Raw genomic sequence first — 23,994 nt, 5'->3', positions numbered from 1 at the left:
TGCTCCTTAGAAGAAGAGAAAGTAGCAGAGCTTTCAGCCGTTGTGTTGGATGGACTGAGAAACTGAGACTTCAGGGACCTCAAATCAATGGGCACTTTTTCTCAGAAGAGAATCGCTGAATCCTGACCTTGACAGGAGGCGAAAGAACCAGGCCAAAAGCTTATATAAAGCAGAGTGAAACCTCCCACGGTTTCACAGTGTTTAGGAAACCAGGGAAAGGAACCAAAACCAGGCATGAGCCACAGCCCTAGAGGGAGTGTTGAATTGACAATGAGGGACTAAAAAGCCATCTCTCACCTGGGGGCGATTACGGATTCTCTCTGTAGCTAGAAGTCTGAGCATCTGTCTTTGCTAAACACAAGGTGGCAGCTGCCCGGCCCAGAACCCAGCAGAGATTCTGGTTTTCATGTGTAGCTGAAATGACAAACTTAGAGAACAGAAGGGACTCAAACTCACGGCTGGTCTGTCTCTAAAGACATTTGCCAGACACTGAAGCTGAGGCCCAGTACAAAAGCGGTACACTGAGACATCTAAGGATCTCCAGCATCCTTTCAAGGACTGAGGAGCAAAGACCAGTTAGGCTGTCAGCTGAAAGTTACGGAAGGCCGTACCCTACAACACAGGTAGACTGAGTGGCTTAGTTTGCTAAGGCTGCTATGAAAAAGTGCCACAGACTGAGGGGCTTTAACAACAGAAATTTATTTTCTCACATTTCTGGACTCTGGAAGTCCAAGATCAAGGTGTTGGCAGGGATGAGGTCTTCTGAAGCTTCTCTCCTTGGCTTGCAGATGGCCACCCTCCTGCTGCCTCTTCACATGGTTATCCCTTTGTGTTTGCACCCCTGGTGTCTCTTCCTCTTCTCGTCAAGTTACAGGCCCTATTGCATGAGTGCCCCATCCTAGTGGCCTCATTTTAACTTAATCACCCTGTCTCCAATGATAGTCACATTCTGAGGTACTGATGCTTAGGGCTTCAACATAAGAATTTGGGACTGGGGAAGCTTGGGATTGGGGGTAGAGGGAGCGTGGGATTGGGGGTAGACAGGTTGGGAAAGTGGAGATTCAGCCTACAACACCGAGTCTTACTAGATTTCCAGACTAGCTCTGGCCCAAATCAATCCCTGACTTGATGACAAGAGCAACCCCTTCCCCATGACATGATGTAACAAAGCATAACAAAGGAAAGACATGTCTGAAAGAAAATATTATCTGGAGCTCTACAGATGATTGACATTAAAAAAGTGACTAGTTACCTTCATAACCAGAAGAATAAATCCCATTACTTATTTAAGCGTGTTTAGGTGCAAATGAATATCTACCATTCTCCTCTGTGACCTGTTTCACTCGTAAGTACTCTAGACCAGACCATAAACATGTGTATGAATTACATGGGAACCTTGATGAAATGAAGACTCTGATTCAGTATGTCTGGAATGAGCCTGAGATTCTGCATTTCTATAACAAGCTTCTAGGGGACAGTCCTCAGACCATCCTCCTGACCAGCTTACAGACCAGTAGGTGATGAGTGTGTACACTGGAGTTTACGAAAAATTGCCCAATAAATAATGTTTAAGATCACTTCCAGCTCTGACATTCTGTTAACTTTAAAAAAAAATCTTTTCCAAAGGAAGACTTATTCTATCACTTGACCATTGCACAGTGCCTTTTTGTGAACTTGTATAGGATTTGGAATTTGTGAGGCTCACACTCAAAAAAGCTCATTTATTTTAGATCAGTAGTTCTGAACTTTGGCTGCACATTGGAATCAAGTGGGGAGTGAGCCTTGAAAAACACTGATGCTGGAACAGACCCTTCCCTCAGAGATTCTGATGTAATTATTCTAGAATGTGGCCTGGAAATTGGCATTAAAATTATGCCGGATGATTCCAATGTGTTGTCAAGATTAAGAACAACTGTTTTAGGGTAGCACTTTTAGTTGTTTATTTATTTTTACTAAAATAGTACTGGACCTGCTTTGACCACCCACCTCATTTACCAGGCCCATTTCTGGTAAAAGTAAGTAAATGCTGGTCACAGCCCACCTGCAAAGGAAGTAGGATTTACCCACAGTTGATAGTTGAATAACTTTTTCTTAGGAATTTTTTATCATCTGAAGCTAGATAGTCGCTGCTCCTTATAGACTGGGCATGTGATTTCTACTTTGCCACAGAGTCTTCTACAATCCCTATTGTCTCTTACACCCAGTTCACTTCTTTCATTAATTTAACCTGCTTGGAGCCTTTGGGTGTGTGAGTTTGTAACACTATCTCTACCGTACTAATTAGTGAGATAGTAAATTAGAGACTAAACATGTTCAAGGAGAAACTTTAAATGTACTTCTCAGGCATATTTCAGATAAAAATTTCACATTGCGTAGGTAGTTTTTCTAGGTTAGCTCTGAGACCCCTTCCATCTCTAATATTCTGTGGTCTAAATTGTTGGCATTTGTGCATAGCTCATTTTCCCCATCCACAGTTGGAAAATCAATATCTGAGTGGCTGATAGGTCTTAGACAATTGAAAATGCTTAACAATTATTATTGCATATTTTGACTCTTAACCATGTTATTAGTATTGCCTATAGGAATACGATGTCTTCTTAATCTCTGAGATTGCCAGTGTTTATAATAGTGGCTGGGTCATAATAAATAGTTAATGCATGTTTGTTGACATTAGAATACTGAATTAGGATTTAATATGACCTATTTTGCTTCATTTCTTCATAGCCATAAACTGAATTCAAAATTTCATTTACAACCAATGGGAGGTCTGAGTTATGCTGGCCACTGAAACAAATGTAAACATCAAAATCCAGTGTCTCAGCACAGTGGACGTTTAGCTCTTATCATTGTGGTGGACAGACTTCTAAGATGGCCCCAAGGTACCACCCCATGTACATGTTTTACATAATCTGAAGATCTGAAGTGCAAGAAGGTTTGATGCAAACGAGATTCTTTATTGCTGGATTTGAAGATGGAGGAGGCCACACGGCAAGGAATGAGGGTCACCTCCAACAGTTTATAGCAGCGTCCAGCTGACAGCCGTCAAGATAACAGGGACCTCAGTGCTAGAGCTGCAAGGAACTGAGTTCTGCTAACAGCCTGCGGGAGCTGGCAGCTGACCTTTCCCTAGACAAGTTTTCAGATGAGGATGTGGCCAGCTGCCACCTTGATTTGAGCCTTGCATGTAGGACTGGATGGGAGAGCCCGGCCATACCAGGCCTGGACTTCTGACATACAGACTGTGAACTAATAAGTGAATGTTGTTTTAAACAGCTAAGTTTGTTGTTATTTTTTACACAGCTAACTAGAAAGCTAACCAATCATTTGATAGCCTAATACTGGTAGTGATGGATGGTGGATGGCTTTCTTTTATGTCGTCATTCTGGGACCAGGTGCAGCTCTGCAGTCACCTAAAGAGACAACGGAGAGGGCATTCTAGATCCACTTCTGAAAAATCCAGTTTAGATGCGGCAAACATCACTTATATTTTATTGATAGGAACTAGTTACATGGTTATCTGTCAATACAAGGCATCCTAGGAAATATAATCCTGACTGAGCAGCTTCCTCTCCAAAAATTCATATTGTGCAAGAGGGCTAAACATTTCTGTTGCAGTCAGATTTCCATGTGTTTGAATATTAAGGCAATTCTATATCTCATTCCAAGTGGAACAAGTAAATGTGATGATATTATATATTTTAATTCGAGATACAGAAAGAATAAGAGTAATGCATTTATTAGAAAAAAGGGATGTGTTTCAATGACGCATTCATTATCAGAGATCTTATCAGATATGACAGTAGTCTGAGGAAAGAACCTGGGCTTTCTCCCTGCCCGGAGGTATTCCTCCACTATTGCCAACATTTTCCATTCCGCCTTCCAGGGGAAGGTTGCTCCTTCCTCACCTACCAGTGAGGTCCAGACCTGGACAACCTGCCGCACAGCATCATGGCAGCACGGCCTCCCTGTGGATCTGATTACCCAACGGTATCCTAGCACCACTCACCTATGAAAAGTACAGCAATCACCCTCCTCCCTGGCTCAGGGTAGCTGTGCCCAGCCTCTTTGTAGCAAGGGCGACTCTTTTAATAAGTTGTCCCCCATGGACTGGAGTGCTGTGTTCAGCCACTTCAGTGGTAGCCCAAGTAGCCTCTTGCTTGGAAACAAAGTTTATGAACTCATCTATAAGGATTTGATGAAAGAGTGTCACTCGCACTAGGCTACCTGATTTTCCTTTGGTTGTTTCTTTTTTTTTTTTTCAGGGTAAATTTAGTGCATAGAAGGTTGAGCTTATGAAGTTGATAGAGAAGGAAATGAATTTGTTTTACAGGAACCTTAAGAAATATTCAAGACGGAATATACAATTTTCTACATGACCTCTTCTAGTAATTGATCTTTCTTGCTTTATTTGATATCATAAAAATCCAGACAAAAGGATGTTCTAAGAACTCTAAATATGTAGTCAGGCAGACATTCTTATCTTCCAGGAAGGGACAGGAGACGGGGGGAGGGGTGCGGTGAAGAAAAACAGGGAGAAGAACCGCTAATAAGACCAAAAAAGGGAAAATGAATGTCTAAGGAAGGCCAGTAAATCTCAGGAGGCATGACATTGCCGATGAACTGGAATATTCCAGATGCTACAGTAACAGCCATTGCTTCATCCCTTTCTCACCAAGAGGTCTCAGCTAAATCTGTCCAGGGTTTATTTATGGTTTTTTTTTTTCAGTGACACATTCCTCCCTCTGGTCCTGTCTCCCTGTCTCTCTGCTTCCTCCCATCTTTCCTCTGTCATCTCTTCCCTCTCTCTTTTGTCTTCTTTCTTGTTTCCCCTCCCCCCCTCACTTCTTCTCTTCCTCCTTCCCTTTCTCTCTCACTTCCTCCCTCCTTCCCTCTCTGTGTTTAAGTACTGTTCTAAGTGCTGAAAAGATGTCATACTCTTGACAACTTGTGGCGTCTCTTATTAACCCCATGTTAAAGATAGCGGACGTAAAGGCAAAGGGCAACTGGCGTAAAGAGGTTAAATAATTCTTCCGATGTGAGTCTGGGCAGAGTTGGGATGATTCAAGGGGCTCCGATCATGTCACTCCTCTACTTGAACACCTTGCTAGATTTCCTAGAAATTGCATACAGCTCCGATTCTATAACATGATAGATGGATCTCTACAACAAATGGCCCCCAGCCTCTCTCCCCAAACACAGTCGGCTTTTGTCACATCCCTAGAGGCCCCCATGTTATAGCATCATCAGACTACTCACTCTTTTCCAAACACAGATGGGCTTTTATGACTCCATGCTGCATGCCTGATACATAACGCCTTGCTTAGTTTGTCGCATCCTTCTTTACCTAAAACTCTTACGCATTGTTCAAAACCCAGACCACCTCTTTTGTGAAGCCTTTCCTGACACTTACAGGCTGAACTAGTTACTCTTCACTCTGAATGCAGACAGGAAAATGCTCACATTTCCATTATAGAATTTACAGCATTGTCCTGGATTATTTATACATTTGTCCTGCCCACCAGACTCTGAAGTCCTGAAGAGAAGGAATGGGACCTTATTCACTGGCAAACCCAGTGTTTGCCACCTAGTTTGTGTTCACTGTGAAGAGGGTTGTACGATAACGCAAGAAAAGCATCATTGATATGTAACCTATATGCTAAACATAAGTAGTACTGACCTTAAATATAAAGGTTTTAGAACTGTACATACATGCTGACTTAATCAAACATTTCCTATAAAAATTTGACTTTATACAATTTAAAATTGATTTATAATTTTGTCTTTCAGTTCCTCTAAATCAAGAGCTCTGCTAGTGATTTAATAAAATGTGATGTACATGTACTTTTCAAAAATACTTTTATTATGTAAAGTGAAATTCATTCTCTCTCTCCTTCACACACAAACACACGCACACACTGGATATGGCAAACCAGTCTGTGAATATCTTTAGACTTTTTCATAGTATACACCTTTGTGTTAAAAATCTTTTTTTCTATATAGTTTATTCATATTTATTTAACATTTAAGAAATAAATGTTATACTGATAAAATCAATTTAAATTTAGGAGTTTAATGACGGTGTTGCAGGAATTGTCACTATTATTCTACCTTTGTCCAACATTAGATTGCATTGTCTACACACACACACACGCACGCACACACACACACACACACTATATGCAGTCCTACATATGTTTAACAGTTTCGAACTTCTTTCACTTTATTTCTAAATTCAAGCATATCCCTTTGGATGGTGTTATTTGGATGTCAAATATTTTCTTAAAATGATATATAAATATACCCATATATATTAGTGTATGAGTTGCATGTATGTGAATATTTATTCACTGTATATATAGTTCATTCTGGTATATATATGTATATAGTGTTATGTGTATGCACACACTATGTGTATAGTCAATATAAATATATACATATATGTATATATATGCGCACACACATACTGTATTTATATATCCCTTTGGATGATATTATTTGGATGTCAAATATTTTCTTAAGGTGATATATAAATATACACATATATACATGTGTGTATTAGTTGCATGTATGTGAATATTCCCTATATATGTAGTTCATTCTGATATATATATATGTATATATGTATATAGTGTGTGTGTATATACACACACTATGTATATAGTCTATACATGTATATATACATATACTATATTTATATATCCTTTTGGGTAATGTTATTTGGATATCAAATATTTTCTTAAAATGATGTATAAATATACACATATATATGTGTGTGTATGAGTTGCATGTATGTGAATATTTATTCACTCTGTATATAATTAATTCACTATGTATATAATTTATTCTAGTATACATATGTATATATGTATATAGTGTGTGTATATTACACATGCTATGTATATAGTCTATACACACACACTGTATTTATATAGTCTATGTGTGTACACACACACACTATATGGTCCATTACAGCATGCTATATATTAATATATAGTTTCCAAGCTTCCTCATCCTTTGAGACCAGCTAATGATTTCCAGATAATGAGACTGAAGGGTACCTCTGAACATTCTGGACCAAAGAACGTTAATGCAGCTACCAACCTGGAAATGCTCTTAAACAGTGAGCTCTCTGTCATGAAATCCTGAGCTGAGCATGTTCTGTAAATTGTGTTTACTCTGTGGGGGTCTCTCCTGTCATTATTTTGTGTGACAAAATAATGGTGAACAATTTTGAGTCATAATGACTGACAAATTGTACAAGTGATAATGCTGGATCTGTCATAAAGAAACAAAGAAGTACGATTGCCCTTGCTGCACCTCCAAAGGGATTTTGTTAAAATGACCCCCTAAAATGTTGATCCATTATATGTTCCTGGGTTCCTCTCTCCCATCCCTCCCCGCAGCCCTCTGCTCTCCAGTTAAACACAGTGTTCTTGTATGTTGCTGTGTATTCATTTAACTTGTTTATCTCATCCTTACTTCAAATTTAGATATACTAGGTTTAGGTTTTATGTTTTCTTCCTGCTTTTACTAGCTTTTCCGTAAGTGAGAAAGATAATTGTGACTTCTTTTTATCGGAAACATCTTTTTTCTTAAATAGAGAATCATAGACTCGTAACTGTACATTAGGGTCAATATCCGTGGACAGGAAAGAGCACAGGTAGTTTGAAAGGTCTCCAGGTAATTCTAACGTACAGCCAGGGCTGAGGATCACCACCCACTAGAAGAAATATGTCTACTTATCATCTAAGGAGTTGATTTTTCACCAGGAATGCTTTTTAAACATATGAAAAGCTTCCCCAAATGACTATTTTACACTATTATCCTCTCCCACAATCAAGAATTAGTTTTCAAAGGAATCTAGATGATGGTATATCACAGTTTGGCCCAGAATTCTCAAGAGAGAGAGATATCCTAAAAGAGAATAAATATTTATAAGCATTCATGGAATGACATTCTCTATGCCAACTCTGTCCCTTCCCTGGAATGTTGAATGAGCTTTGCTTTTCAAGGAGATTAAAAGTGATTCACCTAAAGCCCAGATATCTCTGTATTTGACAAGGAGTGATGGGATGAGCTCTGTCTACTTAAGAACCTCAGGAAATTCAGGAACTATAAAAAGATAGCATCGTTGTTGCCCACAGTGGATGTCATACACAGGTACCTTCAGTAATGATTAACCACAGAGTCTGAACTGATGCCAGATGAGGGAAAATGCAAACAGCACCTGTGTGAAGCTTCTGCACTGGTTTCTACTCCAAAGTCATACAGAAAATGTTTGTTTTTCTCCTTAGGTTAGAACAAGTGTCCTCCCTGAACATAAGGATCCCCCGCCAGAGGTTGGGGTAAGTGTTTCTTTTGTTTCCAAAAGGCACACACATCATTTCTAAGCTAATCATTTGGGTTTTCTCTGGCCTTCTGCCTTCTAGCTGACAAATAAAATTGAGTTAAATTAATAGAGTGTGACCTGCAAGGAGACACGGTCACATATTTGTGGAATTGCATGGACTTCATTCCTTGTCTCCTGAAAACCATCCTCAAGTGAATTCTTATTTAGTTCAGCTGGCTAGAGATGAGTCTAGGAATTGCCCTGCAGGTAACTGAGATGTGATTCGGAGCCAACATTCCAGGACCAACAGGAGGCTGGGAAATTGCAGGTGTGAGCTCGACCGCTTCCGCAAGGACGCAGAGGGCTGACTAGCCGTGGGACTGGGATGTTTTCTGCGTCCAGCCACTTCAACGCTGTAGGGCGGGTTGAAACAGAAGATGCCACCGAAGTGCAGCCCAGTGCTGGAAAATCCAGCTGAGGTTTTCCTGCTGCATCTGAGCCATTGCATCTCAAGCTTTTACAAGTTGGGAGAGCAAGAGAGTAACAGGTCATTTTGCTTGGACAAGTTTGCAGTAGGCAATGGAGGCTCCTGAAGAATAGCCCAGCAGGCTGGTCCCTGGGATCCTGCATTCAGAAAGGTGGAAAAAGTCCAGAAGTAAGTTGAGCCTAAGAGGCCCTGCCAACTGAAAGGCCTATTTGAAATTCACTGAAATCCTACAGGCAGTTGGCAGTCTTCTTCCGGTGGGTGTGGGGAGCCCTGTGCTAGGTAGCATTCATTTCCTCATTGGCAACAGCTGCCATCCCAACCTGCTAAGGGGACCCTCCAGAAAGCGTGCCTTGCATTGGCTGAGAAGTGAGTCAGCCACCTCTGCATCTCTCAGCGTAGGGGAAGGAAAAGGGTACTTCGTGCTCTCTCATGCCGAACGCAGCCTTCTAGTTTCTTCCTGGAACAGGCTGAATAACTCTCTTTGACTTAAATGAATCTTCATGCTTTGTTTCCTGCCAGTCCCTTCAGCCTCTTGTGCTGCTCTCACCTCCACCGCCAGTCTTGGTGCCAAGACTACCTGGGCTGCTAGAGTTTCTCCCAAGGAACCAGCGAGTCCTCCCAGCCTCAGGCCTCTCTCCCTGCAGGACACATGCAGTCTCCTTGCCTGGCTGCCCAGTGGTGCTCTCTCCCAGCTCAGGACTCGGGTCACAGGCCTTTTGCCTACGACCACTCAGACGTCCTCCTTCAAACTAGAACCGCCAGTGCAAGCCGTCCTCACACCCTTTACAGTTCCTTCATATAATGTAAGGCCTTCTGAAATTTGTAACTCTTTTTTTAAATTAAAAAAAAAATCTATAGTGCTTTACAATTTTCAAATGTTTCACACACATGATTTCATATAATCCCATAATAACCCTTTTCCCCCACCCCTATTTTGCTCCTCCCCCTTCCCTCTCCCCACTGATAACCACTAGTTTGTTCACTGTATCTGTGGGTCTGCTTCTTATTTTATTTATTCACTAGTTTGTTGTGTTTTTTACATTTCACATGTTAAGTGATACCATACAGTATTTGTCTTTCTTTGTCTGACTTATTTCACTTAGCATAATGTCCTCCAAGTCCATCCATGTTGCTGCAAATGGCAAAAAAAAAAGAATGAAATTTATAACTCTTAGTAAGTTAATCATTTTTTTTTAAAAATTACCATTTACTTTTTGAGGTTCAAGAAAGTTGAGCTGGTTTAATTATTTTCCTCCAACTGCTCACTCCCACAATTTCTCTGTGTTAAATCCTCCTTGCTTGAGATTTTAATGACATCTTGGCCTAATTGTATGAATTTCCCCCCTATTTTTTCTCTCACTCAAGTTCTTGGAATGGAATGCATCTTATTCATTTTAAAACTTGAGTCTCTTCTCTGATTTTAAATTATTCTCTTCCACCCTCTCCTCCACCATTTCCTGCTACAGGCTGTAGACAACTCAGCGCTTCTAGCAACTTGTGTTGGGGGGAGGGGGAATGGTCCACCCTCACACATTCTCCCCTTTCCTCCTCTCATTGCTCAGTTACTCAGGAGAAAGGAAAGGGGAGAGGTTCCTTCTGTGCTTGCCCACCATGAGGTGTGGTGCCCTTTATGCTGGTTTTTATGCTTCTCAGCATAATGCTGCCCGAGTTCTCTTTGTGGCAGAGTGAAATGCTGGCTCTCCTGTGAGCACAAATATAGGTATTTCTGGAGGCCTTGGAGGCCCCTTCCCATTGTATACTTTCCCATCGTGGGGGATCTGGTTCTGGCTGAACCATGTCTCTTCTGACCGTTTCTATGAGCCCCAGCAGCATCGGGTACTAGATAATCAGTGATTCCCAAAGGAGACACGATCACCGGTTCCCAACACAGCAGAGGTAGAGATGGTTTGGACACCTTCAAGCTTCATAAGTCATGTTTTGGGCCCATACTCCGATGACTTTGGTTTTGGCGTTGGAGATCAAGATGTCTTCCTGAGGGTAATGAAGAGAGAGATCTGCTTCATTTCCTAAATTGTATCCTCCCCAAGTTCTGACCTCTCTCTTCCAGCACTACCTTTATATGAACTGGCTGTGTTGTGGTTACTAATAGACCAGTTTCTCTAAACTGGCTCCTTTTAGGCACTGTGATGAGGTTTTCTGAACTTATCATGTGGAACATTTGTTATCTTGTGTCCTCATCCTTGACAAAGACTCATCTATAATTCCTGGACCAAGAGAAACTTCTCAATGGGCATTCTCTGACATGCCTATTGTATCAGTTAGGAATGCATTCAGAAGCAAGTAACTGGATGAAGAGTAGGTAACAGACTTGTTCTTCTCATGTTAAGAAAAGTCATGGGGAAATTGCCCAAGTCTCCAGCTTCTCAAAAGGACTTAAAGCAACCAGTCTCTGTCCATTGTCCTGCTTCTCCTTTCTTAAAGTGTTGTACAGTCTGACCATTACTCCTCCAGATATCACATTCCAAATTGAAAAGGTTCTGAGCAACTCATCCTGTTCCTTCAATTCTGGAAAGGAAAACTCAGTTGGTGTACAGTCGTTCCTCAATATCCTCAGGAGATTGGTTCCAGGATCCTCCTCGGATACCAAAAATCCATGGGTGCTCAAGTCCCTTACAGTTGGCTTTGCATATCTGCGGGTTTTATATCAGTGGTTCTGCACCCCAGGGTACAGAGGGCCAACTGTCCCACCACTTACATAATCACTGAGACGATCAGAGTCCCTGGGTAGAAGGGAATCGGGATACAATTCCCATTTAAACAAAATCAAGATGCTATTAGGAATGCAACTTGGGCAGAATGGGTATTATTTATTAGTAATGTCTCCAGTCTCCTACTAGATGTTAAACTAGTATTTTGTTTAACAAAAGACTAGTTTATTTTGATTGCAAAGATCATGTATATTTTGTTTGCAGAGATCATGTGTATTTTGTTTACTTTAATAGCCCTAGCTCTGTGCCCAGAAATTAGCAAATCATGATATATGTATTGAATGCATTAGGAAGCATACCATGATTTTGGTTTGCCAGCCATCTTACATTTTTTTAGAAGCAGCAGAATAAAAAGGGAGGGGGTGTCTAAAAATAATTGCAATAACATGGTAAGAATCGAGTACATTTTATGACACATCAGAAATCAATAAAATGGTAATTATATTACCAAACTAAATCTCAGGCATGATAAGAATGAGTCTAAATAAGAACAAGTCAGCATGCCTTGGCTTTTCTAACACCCTCAGAGCACATGATATTCTGGATAGAGAAAAATTGTCATGCCTTGAGCAGCTGTGAAGTACCGCTGATTAATATACATCTCATCACTCCTCCAAACTATTTTTTTGGACACTGAAAAAAATTCTTGAGAATTTAAGTTCTTGGCCAAGAACATAGAGCAGGTAATGGCTCTGCCATTACAATGTGCCATGGACTCTAGCCACTAAGTACTCCAATTTAAAAAATCAGCTAAAATTTTTTATTATAAATCTTTCAAATATGTTCTATACATTTCTTTGCATTCTTCAGCAGCATCTATTAGATGAAACCACACCTTTGGTGATGACTTAGTCAAGCAGATACCAGTCTGTGCTCTGAGACCTTGTGAGGTATATTCATAGTAAAGATGTAATTTTATAATATATGACTTTGCCCTAAATTGCATTTTAATGTGTTCTTTGGACTGTTCATCAAGTTGTAATAGATATTCTCTCAGTTCTTTTTTCTTTGTCATGTATTTTTTCAGCGCATATAGTTCATGTACCCTCTGTCCCTTCCTATAGAGTGGGAAACCACACAACCATGTCTGTTAGGGTAGAGGGGGAAGAAACAGTACCTGTACAAAAGTATGAAAAAGGGCCCATCCTGTAAGTTATATGCAGGAGATGCTGTGTATCAGCCTGCCTCACCATATAAACTTCTGGTTTTCAAAGACCTTTTAAAACCTACACCACAGTTCCAGTATATAGTTTTATGAGAATATGTCAGAGTATTATGGATATCTTCATTTACCCTCAAAAACCAGCACTGTCTTCTAGAGACTGTCATACAGAGTGAAGTAAGTCAAAAAGAGAAAAACAAATATTGTATAATATCGCTTATATGTGGAATCTAGAAAAATGGTACAGATGAACTTATTTGCAAAGCAGAAATAGAGACACAGATGTAGAGAACAAACTTATGGATACCAAGGGGGGAGGGAGGATGAATTGGGAAATTTGGATTGACATACGTACACTACTATGTATAAAATAGATAACTCATGAGAACCTACTGTATAGCACAGGGAACTCTACTCAGTGCTCTGTGGTGACCTGAATTGAAAGGAAATCTAAAAAAGAGGGTATACATGTATACGTATGACTGATTCACTTTGCTGCATGGCAGAAACTAACATTGTAAAGCAACTATACTCCAATAAAAATTAAAAATAAAAAAACAACACTGTCTACTAGAAACTTAATGCATGCCACATATGTAAGTTAAAATTTTCTAGCAGCCCATGCTTTTAAAAGAGTAACAAGAAAACAGGTGAAATTAGTTGTAATATTTTATTTAACTCAATATATGTAAAATATTATCATTTCAAAATGTAATCAATTCAGAAATCAGTAATGATATATTTCACACTCCGTTTTTCGTATCACATCTTATAAATCTGATTTGTGTTTACACTTAGAACACAACTCAACTCACAGTAGCCACAAACTAGTGCATATGCTGGATAATGCAGCTCTGGACAGTACTTGGAAAAACTTGGGAGATCCATGAAAGTTGTAGTATAAAGGAAACCTAAACTTTGAATAAAGGCTTTGTGAGATGAACATAGGTGATGGAGGTATGTGTATGGAGGAGCACTTCCTCTGGATCCTTGTGTAGTACCAGGGGAACGAGACCATGGAGGACCTGCTTCAGGCAGGTATGCAACCCTGCTGAGCATTCTGGATGTCTGTGACTTGCGCTGAGTCCCCACCAGGGCAGGCAGGATGAACGGTTTATTTGTACGCTCCCCGTAGAGCAGAGCCAGGAATTGAGACAGGTGCCCTGCATTCTCCACCCTGCTTGATATCACTCTCCAGCCAGGTGAGTGATTGAAATCGTGCATCTAGCAATTTAATGATCATCTGCTTTGGGTGCCTGCACCAGAATGATAATGGTGAGTGTTGCATTGTCATGAGCAGGCAAGAAAGGTCAGAGCCGCACAGAGTGCAGGCAGAGAGCCTGTCAGAAGGAAAGGGAATTGCCACCTGTCCTGGAAATGAGGCACAGCTTGAGGGGGATGAAAGAATTCTGGACTGAAGAGCAAGAAACCTGGATTCTAACTTGGCTTCTGCACATTAACTAGTTCTGTGACCAGGTGTAAGCCAGTTAACTCCCATGGGTTCCTGTCTCTTCATCTACAGACTGGCCATGTCTTAATAAGTCTTAATGTTTGTTGATTTCATTCAGACATTTCTTGGCCTCTGATAAGCATTCCACATGATCTAATAAAAATTTGAGCTATAAGGAATTATAGGTAACGTGTGCTTAACGCTAAGGACCACATAACTTTCGTATCTTTTTTTTCACTAGAATTTATTCTAGTTTATATTTCCCTGAATCTAACTTTTATTTTTAAACATACATTTTTCTTTTTTATAATAGGAATTTCTCATAGACTTTTTTTTTTAAATACTCGGCCTTTTCCAAAAAGTATTTGAAGTGGACTTATATTTAAGTCATCTGACTTCTGGGCATATTTTCCTTAAGTACTATGCAAGCTAATATTTATGCAGTGCTTCCTGTTTTCCCAGCAATGTACTAAGTGCTTTGCCTGGATTACTTTAATTCTTATAACAATAACAATGAGAAAGATACAGTTATCCTATGCAACATTTTCATCCAGAAACTAAGGCCTAGTATGGTGGAGTAACTTGTCCAAGTCCCAGATTTGTGAGAGAGAAGACAGACAAATGGAGGTTGACAGTGCCTGTCAGTGGACAGCCAGCCTGGGGGCTGGGAGAAGTGATTTAATTGCCCAGATTTCCATTTTTGGACATAATCATGGATTTAGAACTACACTTCAGACCTCCAACTCTAGTGACACTTTAATTTTTTTTTTCTTTGTTTTAAAATTTTCCCCTGATATTGGATCTCCCAGTTTAAAACCTTGAAGATGAGAATTTTAGAAACAATACTGAAGGAGAGATGAAAACATTGTTCCCTGAGTTATATTTGGAATATAAACAGATTTTTTGAAATAATTTTCTTAAATTCTATGATTATGATTAAAGTGACAGTAAAAATAAAATAACTCTATATTAAATTATTCTTTTGCATTAGCATTGTGTGCCGTTTTCCCTCCATGGGAATTCAGGTTTCATAATAGAGAAGACTGTTTTCTCTCTAATTCATTCTTTGACCAGGAGTCCAGTGAATATTCATGTAAATGAATGATGTGTTTTCCACTTTCAGGGGTGTGGAGGGTCCTAGTTTTATTTATACTGAGGCGAAGCAGACACATAAAAACCTGCTAGAAAGTAAGAGTATAGGCAAGTCCATTGTTCGGTATTGCAATGTGAAACAATTAGGCAATGTCTTTAAACTGAGGGATTTTATTAAATGCATTTTATGTGACATGTAGTCCTAATGTACAGTTATTTTTAGAATAAATTTTAAAAATATTTTTAGAACAAATAACACTTCCTCTGGTTTGACACCCTTTCATAATGCCATTACCTAAGTTGATTTATAACAGATTGTATGATTTCTGTAAGCTCTCTCTCAAAGGATAATATCCTTTGAGATTAAGCACGTGGCTGACAGTTGTGATGGAAAAGGTTGACTCACAGGCATCCATTTTGGCACACTGCAAACACTCAGTGCAGCAGTGGGCGTAGCATGCAGCCTCTCTGTTCCGGACAACGGGCTGAGCTAGAAGATGGACGAGCCAAGGTCCTGCTTCCACAGGAGCTCCCGGCCTGGTAGGCAGGAGAGACATTCAATGACTTGTGGTCACAGACTACTTGCAGCTGTGCCTGCTGGTGTGTCTGGGGCGCATGTCTGAAAATAGCCCCTCCACCTGTCTCTCGTTGCTACATTCCCGTCTGGGACATCTGCTGCTTCTATTGCTGAAAAGACCACACTAACATTCATGGCATGTGCAGTTTGTTTTCTTAATTCTAAAACCATCCCTTCCTGCAGAAATCTCAAAAGGCAAGGAGAAGAAATAACTTGAAATTTGGGGGCATCGTGACATTTCTGGTCACGATGGGTCAAATGGGTTGAGCATTTTCTTCAAGTGAGGATAATGAGTGAGGGGTAGAATTTAAATTAATAACCCTAATGACCGGTGAAAGAGAAATAAGCAAGACATCTCTTTAACATACAAAATGCTAAAGTGAAATTCACTACCACGTTATACAATCCACAAGCTAAAAAATTGTTTTAATTTCCCACAGGTCAGTGAATTATAATGGTTTATAAATATCTGCAGAAGGAGTATTTCTTTTATATCTCATAGTATAAATTACTTGAAAGCTAGTGTCTATGCCATTCATTCATTCATTTATTGTCAGTCACTATTTATCACACACCTAATGTGTGTTAGGCAGTGGGAGGTTACCAGAAAACAAAGCTCGTCGTGCATCTTCAAATCTCAATTTTTATTTTGAGGGGAGGACAGAATAAGCAATTAAATACATAATATTTAAGTGACAATAGAAAAAATACAACAGGATAAGGAATGGAGACGAGCAGTGTGGAGAAGGGGAGCCCTTTTATACAGGGACGTCCTAGTAGGTTGTCTGCTGAGGGGGCATAAGTGCTTTTGTTCAGCTGGGTCTCTCCTAGACACTCTCTACCCCTTACTGAAAAGTCACCCTAAATTTTGGCTTTGTTCATACAGCTCTTGGAATTCTTCTCTGCCTTGATTCACTCTCAGCATTCATGTCATCACAGCTTGTTTCCACAAATCTTCTGTTTTCACATAACATTCTTCACCTAATAATTTAGTCTTCTATGATCCCCAATTTGGCGACTTGGTATCTAAACCACTTCTTCGAGTTTCAAGTGAATTAATTAGGTTTTATCATTACTAACATATAGGCATCTCCAACTTACAACCGAGTTGTATTTCAAATGTTTGCCTTTACAATTTTTGAACCAGTTCTTCTAAGTTAGAACTTTGAAAAGAAGGAGAAAAATTCTGACCTGAAGCTTGTCTTCTCTATGCTCAAGGATCACTTTGTGTAGGTGCAGCCTCTTATGTATGGAATCACTGCACACTTGCCTCTGAAAAGAGCCAGTTGACTTAAGTCCAGCATCTCATTCTAGGGCAGGCTGGCAACAGACCTATGAAGAGAGAATGTTCTGGAAGATGTAGTGTAGACTTCTTGTAAAGTATTACAGTGTGTTAGGCAGCAATGGTATAGGTAATAATACGGGTTTGATACTGATATTTTCGTGTTTACATCTTGACCTTGAAAGGAGAATGAGAAATCTTATTTATGGTATACCATAATATTGTGACTTTTAAATCACAAGCAGCCAGGAATATTAAAAAGAGATGAAAGATTTTTATCCTGGAAAAGAAAAACCAATTTAGTGTTTTATTCTTTATATTATGAGTCAGAGAGTGTAGAAGATAGATATGTTCATAGATAGTCAACACCCTGTATGATAGGTTAAAAAAGCAATTTTAGAAAATGTAATTGAATAAGTACCATTCTTTTTTGTGTGTTGGAGTGAAATTGTCCCATGCTAGTGTAGAAATAACAAAGGAAACAAATACTTTTAAACATTGCTGTGATGGGGGAGAAATGTAGCATTTCTATTTATAACTTGCACAGAATCCCACATAAAAATAGCTCCAACTAACAGATTTGCTCATATCTGGAATACAAAGTTGTTGCTGCCCATGACTTGAGGAATTCTAATAACAAGGACGGCATTGGTAAATATTAAACGTCTGTCATCTTTTCTTTTATCTCAGTTTTCATGTGGGGAGAAAATGTGTTCATGGAAAAGTCCTGGCTTCTGTGTTAGACATTTTGTTATTTTCCTGGCTATTCATCTCTGTTTTTAATGACAAGGATGCATTTGCATCCCTCAACCTCGCCCCATGAAGTGGACATCTATTACTGATGGTTGTATTTCTGTCAATGAAATATTTGTCAGGCTAATAGATTTAACATTTCACTCTTCTGAAGACTAGTTTTGCGTGATTGCTGTGACACAAAATTCTGAGAACCTCAGAAGTTAATGGAAACCATTCTTTCTTATTTTCAGCGAAGCTTTCTGGGCTATGCCAGTTTTAAAGTCGGAGATCTACTGAAGTCCAAGGAGCAAGTGCTGACCCTGAGCCTGAGGTGGGTCTCAATGCTGTTAAATTTAACAGCCTGTGATATTTATTGAAGGCTGGTTGGGTTTGAAAGTCACAATTCTTGCAGGTGTTTGGATGTCAACTCTCAAACAGCTTACGTTCTCCTCTGCAACAAGTTACAGGGAAACAGCAATTATTCAGGTTCATATTCAAGTCTGTGTTTCACATGGTCAAAAGTTATCAGCTCTTGTAGGGAAAAAAACTGACATTATTAACAAACTAGTGGTGGCCAGAGGGTTAGGGGTGGGGAATGGACAAAAAGGTGAAGGAGATTAAGCAGTACAAACTACCAGTTATATAAGTCACAGGGATGTAATGTACAGCAGGGGAATATAGCCAATAATAATATAATAGCTTTGTATGGTGCATAATCTATAAAAATATCAAATCACTGTATTGTACACCTGAAGCCAATATAATATTGTAAGCAACTGTACTTCAATATAAAATAAAAAATAAAGTGATGAAACTTGAAATGAAACTTCAAAAAATAAGGTGATAAAATTCTTGAAAGTAAGAAAGTAAATAGAAATGATGGGCATGTTACTAAATAATATTTCTGTTACTTATCAAAATGTTACTTTTTAAATCAAGTGAGTTTCTAGGTTTGAAATATGTTTGTTAGAGGCAACTTGCAGATTTATGATAATAAAGGGTAGGCTGATTATGCTCTTTTTTTAAAGTTTATTTTGCTGCTATACTATTAAATATAAAGTATAAGTTAAAAAAATAAAGTATAAGTTAAAACAGACTCATTGGAACAGACAGCAGATCAGAGATGCTTTTGAGTATGAGTACAATCTGTTTTGATACAGATGACACAACAATCTTTTTTTTTTTTTTTTGACACAACAATCTTTAGGAACTGCGCTGTGTTTTCATACTAAGAAGAGTATTAAATAGATTAATCATTTCTTTTTAACTTCATTATAAATTAGAAAAATAGTATGTTATTTTCTAACCATATAATAACTTTAAAATTATGTATACATGGAGAACACTGCCTTACAATATTTATATAGTATAAATGAATATAAAAATTGTAGAGAACATTGTAAATCTTAAGATGCTCTTCTTTTGATGCAATGTAGAGACCATTGTCAGGGAACAGACAATGTGTCAAGTTTGTTTTCCCTCTGCCCAGCCCCTAAGGACCCATTATAACCAATTTATTTCAGTGTAGATGTCATGGTTTATGGTGGAATCTGTACTGCTGGCTGTCTCCTGTCTGACTTTTTCCTGATCCTTACAGTTTAGCATTTTGACTTAAGAGATGGTATAAAATAATTTAAAGTAACACATGTTCATGCAGAAAAATAAGTGTTGAAGGGTTCTACTGAGGCTGTCATCTTCTTTTTGGCTTCCTTTCGGCTGTAACATTTTTTGTTGTTGCATTTTATTTGGGGCGGCATTTAAAAATCTTTATAGTTTTGTGGTGTTATTCCCAATAAAATTTTGCTGTGTTTATTTTCTGTTGGAAGTGTGTAAGTGCCAGCTAAAATGTCTATCTGCCACTGTCACTGGTATCCTAGAAGATACCTGTTACCCATCTAGCATGGCAGTTAGATTTGACCCAAGTGCCCCTGGATTCATGACATAAGATGTCAGACATTGAGCTTGCTGAGAACCACCAGCAGGTCACGTGTTTTCTATATAAGGTGCATGGTACTTTATTCCTCACCTTGCTGATCACAAACTGCAGTATTGATTGTATCATAACTGTCATTAACGTCCGCAGCCCTCTGCACAACATTTAGACACTGGCTTTGAAACAGATATCAGGGACCCAGAAATCCTTAGTGCAATGAAAATATGTGAACACACACAATTAGAGGAAAGATAGGAACAGAAAGATCTAGTTTAGAGTACTACACTTAGAAGGAAAAAGGAATATAACAATTCCAGATTTAGAGGAAATCAAGACACATTTCCACTTTTGATTTGAATACTCCTGATTCTTATTTATTTGATTTTGATTGTCTAAAAGGAAACCAAATTTAGCAACAAAGCATTGCATTTTCTAGAAAAAATAATTTTTGAAAGCCAACTTTGAAATGGCGAGGTTAATATTTTTTTCCCTTTTTGCGCTTTGCCAAATTTGTAGATTTCTCCCCCTATGAACAAGACACATTATGGACTTATCATAACCTGCTGATTTCTGATGCTTCGTGTTTTTCCATCTGTTGTAATTTATCTTCTTTCCAATGACTTGGCAACCTCTGAGGTACTGAATCGGAAAAACGTTAGATAAGGGATAAGAAGCATTTTTTTGGTTATTAGTTTTGTTTTTACTATTCCTTTGCACTGACATTATCTGACTTTTATTCCTTTTACATTCGGGTCATAATTTTTAAAGAGTAGAATTCTCAGATTTCTGTAAAACAAATTCACAGAAATAAGGGTAAGGGCGTATTTGTCGGCACCGTTCTTGGATCGTGAGTCTGGTTTTGTTTGTGTTCACTGTCCCTTATTCTTACCAGGTAAGTCAGATTTCAAACTCTCAAACTAGTTTCATGGAATACCATAGTTTAATGTGGCCTGTCCTATGTGCTGTGAACTGGAATTTTTGAGTTTGAGTTGAATTTTTATTTTCCACAAAAAACTTAAAAGGGCAAGAAGTGTGTGTCTTATTTATAGGCTTAGACTCAAATTGCATGAAATATGGTACCGTGCATTTTTGAAATTGTAAGCTAAAATTTGTTTGCATGTATTGGGGAGAATGCCTCCGATATAGAAAGTGGTTCCCACTCATGTAACTCATTTTCATTTAAATGCGTAGCCACTAAATTTCTGTCTAAGCGTTCTAGTATCCCAATCGGTGTCTTTATTTAGTATTAACCCTGGTACCTTTATATGACATCTGTTTTGTTTTTCTAGTTTACATTTGGTAGTTCCTGTCTACTCTGACTTCCTTTAGATCTGAATCATACTTTCTGTTTCGTTTTCTACCTCATTACTATCTATTCCTGACTTCCATACTGTACTGTAAACATGCTAAGGTTCTTGTATAGCGGATTACAATTGCAGACATGGAAGACACTGGTTAATATTACAATAATAGTAATACTAATGAGAAGAGAAGGAGGAGGAGGTGGAGGGGGAAGATACTATGAGACACTATGTGTTTTATGCTCTGATAAGTATGTTAGAGATGTTGTTTCATTGACCCTTATCAGCGTATGATGTTATTCCTTTTGTCATTTTATAAACTAAGGAACTGAGGTGTAGAAAGCAGTTAAGTAATTTGCGCAAAGTTACAATGCTCTTAACATAAGAAAGCCAAGGCGTGAAGCCATACGTTTCTGACTACAAATCCTGTGCTCTTAATGACTCACTTTTTGTCCCCATTGACCAAGGGGAAAACCGAGATCTAGTTAAAACATGTCCTGTGTCACGTGACTTGGTGATGGCAGAACAAAGCAAGGACGGAGGTCCAGGACCACTCGTTCAAGGTGTCTTCCACATTGAGTTCACCACAGTGCCTGGATTTATAGCAAATGAAGACCTAATGAGTGTTAATGGCCATGGAGAACTCAGGAATGTTAGCCATGATGGCAGAAAGTGAGAACCAGCCTGCTAGGTTAGGGGGGAATGGAGACTAAGGGAAACCTGGGGAATCTATTCTCACCCCAGAACCATGGCCCTGAGCCTGGTTTACTGCCCAAGCACCTAACAATTATTTGTTCTACCAACCTGACCTGAGTCTCTTGGAATCATAACAAGCAGAAATTTAGAACATCATAATACTGTCTTATTTAATTACAGAATGGAGAAGCATATCTTTCTCTGGCAATGGCACTAGAGATCAGGGGAAAAATTACGTTGCTCTTAAAGTAGTCAAACAATCGCAAAGGCAGAAAAAGAGGCAGGGATAAAAATTCTTTCTTAGGAAATCCTTCTCAGAAGAACTGAGACAGATAGAGGTGCTTTGACCTTATCTGACCTTTGTTGCCTGTCTCCACACAGTTCGGGCTTCATTCAGTGACTGTTCATTCAACGAGCATTTATCGTAAATTTTTCATATGCTAACTATAGTAATAGGTTCTTTACCCAATTTTTAAAATAGTAACAGGGTTAACATCTTGCAGTTGATATTACTAATAACACTGTTAATGAAAAATCTTGTTATTTATTGATCATCTACTAGCATGCAAGGGATATGTTGGGTGCTTCTCCTGCACTATATCATTTAATCCCTGCAGCTTTATCATCCCAGTTTTATAGCAACTTGTCTAAGATTCCGCAGGTACTAACTGTAAAAGTAGGATTAGAATTCAGTTGAGTCTGACTCCAGAGCTGCTTCTGCTTTTATTGTGCTGCCTGATAGGAAGCTAATGGTCTCATAGCATCTTTGCTTTCTTCTCCATTTTATATTCTATCTTTTGGAGAGTTTTAGGGGCCTCAGTTACTTTTTATTAATGTTTTAATCTTAAAATTCAATTTTATATGCCTGTGACATAGTAGAGAGGTTCAATAATTATTTGTTGAGATTTTGATTCATGATGATGACTTATATTTTTATGGATGCTAAATATGAACCTGGTGCCATTTATTTCCGAGTGGAATCCACCTAAACTAGTGAATATAATGCAGTCTAAGCTTTAGAGTATATCTGAGACAAGTAACTTTCAGAGTAATAGTGAGTGATAGATTGTGATTTGCTTGAAAGGCTGAAAACCTTACTTAGAATTCACATTTATTTCAGTATAGGTCACATTGCCTTGCCACAGAAACATTCAGCTCATCTTAGCAACTGCTCTGTTGTTTCTTTTGTAACCTTCCACATGTAATCCCCCCGAATTAAGCAAGCATTTATTATAATTTTATCATAGTGGATGTGACCAAATTTTCTTGAATGCAGATGTATAAGAATTTATCCATAAAAAGAGAATTTATGTTTCCTTTTCGTTTATTACTTCTGCCACATTTACAGTAGTGCTGTCGTGAAACGTACAGCATAAGACTCCGATGATCCTAGACAGACATATGATGTTATGTTTTATAATATACAGATGTATGGGAGGGGCTCTGAAAGAAACAAACGAATTTCTACTGTTTTTAAATTTTTCCTATTTTATGTAACATTTTATATGTGTACATATTCATGCAAATGCCTCATGGAGTGTATGGATAGGTATGTCTGTACATGTATATTCCTTTACAATTATTTTGCTTTCTCCCAAACTTGATTATTTATTTTCCATTATTGTCAAATGTGTGTGTTTAGAGAAGGTAAGATCCAAACTATGGTGTCTTAAGTTTTGTTCGATTTTGTTTTTTGGCGTTTTGCTTAATTTAACCTCCTTACACACACACACACACACACACACACACACACAGGCACAAACACGCACTTCCATTTTATTTGTAAAAACAGAAGAACGACAAAAAAAAAAAAAAAAAATTCCTGCATATTTTTAACTGAATCTCCCAAAGGCATGTTCTTAATTTAAGAGCTGGGAGCAATATTAAGGAGAGGTTCCTTAGGCTCTGACACACAGTTTTCTACACCAGCATACTCAGAGCGATTAAAAAAAATGCAATTGTCACTAACATTTCGCAGGTTGGGAGCCAAGGCCCGTTCTGCAGGCCATAGGGCAGTGGGTCAGAATGTTTGTTCCTGGAATGCTCGAGTGCATGTGAATCCCCACGGTAACCTGAGACCGAACTTGGCCGTAGATTGACAATACAGTTTTAACTGATAAATTTATTTTTCATTTGAAATGGAATTAAACTTTGTTTTTTCGTTTCCTACCATAACTCTTTTCCTGCACGCAAATAATGCTTACTTTAAGCACTAGATACT

The 23,994-nt window shown here is 38.7% G+C and overlaps 1 protein-coding gene across 4 annotated transcripts in view; it reads left to right on the top strand.

Annotated features, from left to right (window-relative positions):
• The window catches only part of INPP4B (inositol polyphosphate-4-phosphatase type II B), a gene marked incomplete at its 3' end in the record, with an annotated part of 719,784 nt that overhangs the window by 458,890 nt on the left and 236,900 nt on the right, over window positions 1-23,994 (top strand). For 3 of the 4 annotated variants that reach the window (XM_082653036.1, XM_082653035.1, XM_082653034.1), the window contains exons 8-9: window positions 8,295-8,345; window positions 18,095-18,174. In XM_082653036.1, coding sequence (XP_082509162.1) covers window positions 8,295-8,345; window positions 18,095-18,174 — 131 coding nt within the window. Of the gene's footprint in view, window positions 1-8,294; window positions 8,346-17,706; window positions 17,760-18,094; window positions 18,175-23,994 lie in introns of those variants that run through there. The other variant, XM_082653037.1, reaches the window with a different exon arrangement.

This window comes from Grampus griseus, assembly GCF_964374135.1.
Source record: "Grampus griseus genome assembly, chromosome: 4".
NCBI classification, from domain to species: domain Eukaryota; kingdom Metazoa; phylum Chordata; class Mammalia; order Artiodactyla; family Delphinidae; genus Grampus; species Grampus griseus.
This window is presented reverse-complemented; position numbering and strand designations above follow the sequence as displayed.